Raw genomic sequence first — 5,937 nt, 5'->3', positions numbered from 1 at the left:
TTTGTATATAAACAATATCATTTCGATTAACAAAATCCATTAACACTCAAATAATGTCGTAATGTCAGGTGGAACAATTCACTCTTCCTTGTTACCAGTAGGATATATAGATTCTGTGTAAGAGGACCTCCATGTCTAAATTTTATATTAATCTGAACACAACGAATAAAAGTTTACCCCACTTAAGGGGTCCAGATAGTGCATGAACACATGGGATACCAATAAGCTAGAACACACTACATGTGCATGTCTTATTTAGGAGGTCGACTTCACCATTCAGCTCACCATCTAACACATGGAACGCATGCCTCCCTATTGCATAAGGGATCAAGAATCGATCTTTCTCAGCCATATCCACCAAATTTTTCTCATAGGTCGGTCCAAGAGTTGTAGTTGTCTTCTCGCTAGTTTCTCTCCTATCACAGAAACAAGACTGCAGTGTGAAGTGAATAAATTCGACGAATGTAGTTATCGGAAAGATCCTAGCATCTCGGGTCCTATTGTTGAAACTTTCAGTGTAATTGCTTGTCATTATATTATACCTAGTATCCAGGAAAACTAACATTTAATAGTAATGTACATTTACAAGATCTCATAAATTAAAATACAATTCACAATGACATACCTATTTCCAAGAAAGTAAGCACGGGACAACTTATCAAAACCCATGCCTTCTAGGTATTGAGCAATAGCTGGGTCTTTTAATTTGATTTTTTTAAAGTGAGCGTGGAACTTGGATTTCCTAAAAGCATATGTCTCATTATACATCAACACATGACAATGATTAGTCTTGAATTTAACAACCACATTCATACTAATGTGGTGGTAGCAAGCACTATGATTGGCATCGGGGAAAATAGTTTTCAAGGTATGTGTAATACTTGCATGCCTGTCAGATACAAACGCCATGTCCTCAACTTCCCCAATCGCTTCCTTTAGCTTTGACATGAAATACTTCCAAGAATCATGATTCTCGCTATCCACAATACCAAATGCAACTGGATATAGATGGTTATTTGCATCTAGCGCGACTTCACATAACATCTACCCATCGTATTTTGTCTTTAAAAAAGTGTCGTCCACACATAACACAGGATGACATGTACGAAACCCTCTTATACTAACTCTGAGTGAGAAAAAGCAATATTTGAACCGATCCTCCTTAGTGACAAAATTTTTCAATGTCCCGGGATTTTTTTGTTGAAGCATGAACATGCACGATGGTAACTTCTGTTAGGATGCTTCCAGTGTCCCTCTGACATAAGACAGAGCCTTCTCTCGCTATCTCCAAGCTTTTCCATATGACAACTCAATGCCATAAACATTCTTAATGTCTTCTCTTATGTTGTGTGTCATGTACGCATTCAATCCAGTCTGATATTTTTTCTTTATGCAATGACCAATGACCCAAGGTGCAGCTTGGCGATGGCCTTTTTGTCAGAGGTCAAGTGAGCAAGTGTGTTTATTGGTGAAACAAGTTATCTTGAACATATCAGATTTAGGCATTCTCTTCCCCCTCAATCTCCACCCACAATCAGGATCCTTGCAAGTGATATACCAAACTTCAGTACCTGACTTCTTCACCACAAACTCGAAGATCTACTTCATTGCATACAAGTGTTCCTTCGTATTCTACTCTAACTTGTTCTCAAAAACCTTCCCAACTTCTATTACTTCACAATTCACTCCAGATAATGTAGGGATAACATAAGAGGGGCATGGAATATCATCAGAAGTATATGCCAGAGAAATCCATATATTTCTATCGTCTTATGTAGTTGGACGACTGCTTTCTTGAAGTCTTGGCAAGGGTCGTACATTAAAATTATCTACTTGCACCACAGGTAGCTTCGACAACCGATCCTTGGAGTTATCATCAGAACTACTGCACCCCTCAACTCTTTCATTATCATCACCAAAATAAGCAACTGGATCGTCATTGACAAAAGGCTCATACTCATACCCATCATCATAGAGGAGATTTAATGGGGTAAAAAGTTTCATTTTGACTAGGACCTCCCATGCATACACTTGGTCTAGGAGTTGTTTATGGAACAGTCGTGCAGGATTGATTATGATTTTCCATATTAACAGTCGTTTTAGATGATGGATCAAGAAGAGTAATGTTCTTTGCAATCAAACTAACGCATAAAGTAACCTGATGTATTAAGGACTTCGAATTGTCACGAATAAGAGCACTAACTCCTTCATCATCCGTGATTTCAACGGGATCTACGCTAAAATAATAGCATGTAAATGACACTTCCAACTTTAAGTCAAAGAATGACCTATCCACTTTCAGCTTTGAATACAACTTCTCCAATAATTCTATGTAACCAACATCAATTGCTACGTGTATTATAGTATTCAAACCAACTTTGAAATTCCATTTCTCTCCTTTCCATTCCCAAACACCGTTGTAAGAAACAATTATATTAACTCTGGAACTTGCAAATTTACAAAAAAAAAAGCATAAGAAAATTATAAAAATAAAGTGTAATCGATGATGAATCGATGGTAAATCAATGATGAATCGATGCCTATGTAAATGTGTATTGCAGTTCAACATCGATGCCACATCGATGACATTTCGATGCATAATCAATGCTGATGGTCGCCATCTGTACGTTATTCCATTTCGATGGTATATCGATGCTGAACCAAAATCAACATATAAGGTGTAACGACCCAAATTTGCTAATAAGGCTAAAGGGCCTTGATTAGTGCGCCTGGAGGGCATAATGAGAATTATGTGTGATTTTAATTATTAAGATGCATGATTGTGAGTTAAAGCATGTTATATGACTATTTGAGTATTTGAGATGCATGACTATGTGTATTAGTATGCATGTAGGCCCTGATTAGGTTAGAAGGGCATAATCGTAATTTTGGCCATTATGGGCATAACTGTATTGATATATGTGATAATTGTTAAGACCACATTATTATGTGGATATATCTGAGATCTGTGACTCGAGACGATCCTAGTGAGCAAAGTAGCGAAAAAGTCATGGCGGGGATTTATACCCGGCTCGGGGTGAGCTTAGGGGTGTAAATGGGAATTTAGCGAATATATTGGAGTCTATTTTGACATTGAGGAATATTATTGGTGGTTAATTAGGTATCGGGAATTAAGCAGGAAATATAAGAGACACTCGAGGAGTTAGCGGGAATTGGGTAAAATGACTAAAATGCCCTTAAGTAGACTAAAGGATTAGAAATAAAGGGGAGGGCATTGGGGTCATTTGGCATGTAAGGAATAGATATGCTGAGGTTTAATGTTAGTGGGAAGTGTAGAGAAATGTAGAAGTCTGAAAAAGAAGGAAAAGGAAAGGAAAAGAAAGGAAGGAAAAGCAGAGTGGTTTTCCTTTGAGTCGGTTTGTGGTTCTCTTACCACTTTTCTCCATTCTTCTTGAAGCAAAATTCAGAGGAGAGCTAGTGAAATTAACCCACAAGGTTACTGAGCTAATATTGAGGATTTGACAAGGGTTTAGCAAGGTTAGGCCATCACTTGAGGTAAGGTTCTGTAATTTCTTCAGTTGCTGGTTTGGTTTCTGAACTATGGTGTATAAGTTGAGTTTGATGGGGAAATTTGGGGAAATTCAGGGCAAAGGTTAAGGAAAAGCAAGCCAAGGAGGTCTAGAGATAGCTTGTGGTCGAAATCCTATCAAAGGTATAAAGTCTAAACTCTAACTTTGCTGTTCAATTGGTTTCTGCTGAGTTTAAGTGTTTAGGAGTGGCTATGGTGAATTCTGAGTTTGTGGATGCATGTGCTTGAGTTCTAGGTATTTGGGGAGCTTGGGATGAGTAGAGTATGGTCATAAGGTTGTTTTTGAGTTTGGGAAAGAGTTGGAAGAGTTTTGGTTGAGGTTGTTTCGAGGAAATCGCAAGAAGGAGAACTAAGGGTGGTATCTGTCTTTGACTAGCGCTACAGCACTAGCCTTTGGGCGCTGTAGCGCTAGGCCAAGTTTGCTTATGGGGTTTTGCTTCTGTTTGTAGCACTGTAGCGCCCTCCCATGAGCGCTGTAGCGCTACCCTGCCTTCTGAAGGGGATTTTAGGGTTATTTGCAAGGGCTTTTGACCTAGGGTTTGGGGTTTGATTCCACCACCTTGTTGGGTGGAACTAGGACTTCCCGGGGGCTCGGGATTAGCCCCGAGGCTAGGTTTTGAACTTGAGGATTGATAATGAATTTGGCCCATGATTGTGTTTAGGTGAGCGCTAGGGTTCGAGGGGGATCGTGCTCAAGGAGTTGAGGGATCAAAGCTAGTGAATTGAAAGGTAAGAAAACTGCACCCAATTATATGTTTGTGATGGGACTAAGTGCTCCCGAGAATTGTATCGTGTCAATGATGGTATAACGCCGTGGGACATGTAAAAGCGGCCTAAGAGTTCCGTACATAATACTTGCACATAGGGCGCGGCTTGGCCACTGGTAGCCAAGGACAGCTTAACATTCACTGAGTTCGGTTTAAGCGGGCCGGAGTCAGTGGGATAACGGAGGGAGCAGCCTGAGAGTGCTAGCCCTAGTTATCATTTGTGCAGTGATGTATGCTATGAATTGATATGTTTGGCATGTTGAATACTAGGTTATATTAAATGGTTATGTGGTCAAGATTATGTGATGAAATATGAGATATTGATTTGTCTGTTGATTGCTTATGCTCTGTTGTTATGTTTTCTTGCTGGGCCTTGGCTCACGGGTGTTACGTGGTGCAGGTAAAGGCAAAGGCAAGCTGGACCAATCCTGAGTTGGAGGGCTGCGGGGCTGAATGTACATAGCCAGCTGTTCGATCACCATGGTCGAGGAGTGGATCAGGACGGGGATTACCTAACTGCTTGTTTTGCCTTAGTATGGCTGGTTATTGTATCTGAATCTTATAACTTTTGTAAACGATCTCTAAACTTATATTTTTAGGATCCCATGTAAACAAATAATGCTTCTTAATGAAAATCCGGCTTTTAAGACCAAAACATTTTAAACCCTAGTTCCTTTATAGTCTCAGTAACACGATTTTGTTTAAGCGACTTGGTTAGCACGTCTGGCACTTTATAAACACACAGTGTAACGGTCATGGCTATCCAGGGCGTTACATAAGGCATCGATTCAGCATCGATATACCATCGATATTATATCGAAAATAACATCTAAATTATATGTTCGCCCCAACTTCGAAATTCCATTGATGTACCATCGATATGGCATCGATGTACCATCGAAATGTCATCGATGCTGATGGTCGCCATCTGTACGCAATTCCATTTCGATGGTATATCAATGCCATTCCGATGCTGAACCAAATCAACATATATGGAATCAATTCAACATCGATATACCATCGATATTATATCGAAAATAACATATAAATTAGATGTTCGCCCCAACATTGACATTCCATCGATGTACCATCGATATGCCATCGATTCAGGATTGATTTACCATCGATTTCGAATGGCACCCACATATTTCCAGATCTGAAGAACAGATCAAAAAAATGCAGAAAAAATACCACACTCAACATCAGAACAATTCGAATCTAATATCTAACCATGGCATTTCATATTCACAAGTAGATAGAATGAAATGATACTTACCCATGATTTTTTCTCTTCCAAAACGCCAAGAATGAAAATTTCTTCACTTGAAGTGAAACTTCCAGATCCGAGCAGTCCAATTTCTTCATCGATTTCAGTATATTCGACAATGATATTTATGTTTCTGTGAAAATGGCTATAAATGATGGAGGAGAGAGAGAGATAGAGAGAGAAATGTGTGAAGTGTTAAATTTTCCTTATTTTTAACTGATGAGGGAATATTTGTCAAAAATAGGAGAGGGGGCACATTAGTGGGAGAATTTTTATGAAGGCATGTTAAAAAATTTAACTATATTATGATGCATTTAGTGTAAAATTTCCCTTTCTTTTAATATGGATGAAAT

The 5,937-nt window shown here is 39.0% G+C and overlaps 1 protein-coding gene across 1 annotated transcript; it reads right to left on the bottom strand.

The window, feature by feature from the left end:
- Positions 1 to 226: 226 nt before the first annotated feature.
- LOC133824757 (uncharacterized) lies at positions 227 to 2,004 on the bottom strand. The gene is made up of 4 exons (XM_062257731.1): positions 1,834 to 2,004; positions 890 to 1,044; positions 626 to 742; positions 227 to 542 (listed from the first exon to the last, which is right to left on the bottom strand). The coding sequence occupies exons 1-4, from the start codon at positions 2,002 to 2,004 to the stop codon at positions 227 to 229; spliced, it is 759 nt and encodes a 252-aa protein (XP_062113715.1).
- Between the last annotated feature and the right edge of the window lie 3,933 nt (positions 2,005 to 5,937).

The sequence above is a fragment of the Humulus lupulus genome, chromosome 3 (genome assembly GCF_963169125.1).
Source record: "Humulus lupulus chromosome 3, drHumLupu1.1, whole genome shotgun sequence".
In the NCBI taxonomy this organism is placed as follows: domain Eukaryota; kingdom Viridiplantae; phylum Streptophyta; class Magnoliopsida; order Rosales; family Cannabaceae; genus Humulus; species Humulus lupulus.
The sequence above is the reverse complement of the archived record's forward strand: the minus strand, read 5'-3'. Positions and strand labels throughout refer to the sequence as shown.

What these genes read in the sequence shown, in the direction of transcription:
- LOC133824757 (XM_062257731.1), bottom strand. Translation starts at nt 2,004, where the DNA reads ATGAAACTTTTTACCCCATTAAATCTCCTCTATGATGATGGGTATGAG. An exon ending in CGAAGCTACCTGTGGTGCAA is followed by an intron (nt 1,045 to 1,833) that starts GTAGATAATTTT and finishes TACGATGGGTAG; the next exon opens with ATGTTATGTGAAGTCGCGCT. An exon ending in ATGGCGTTTGTATCTGACAG is followed by an intron (nt 743 to 889) that starts GCATGCAAGTAT and finishes ATATGCTTTTAG; the next exon opens with GAAATCCAAGTTCCACGCTC.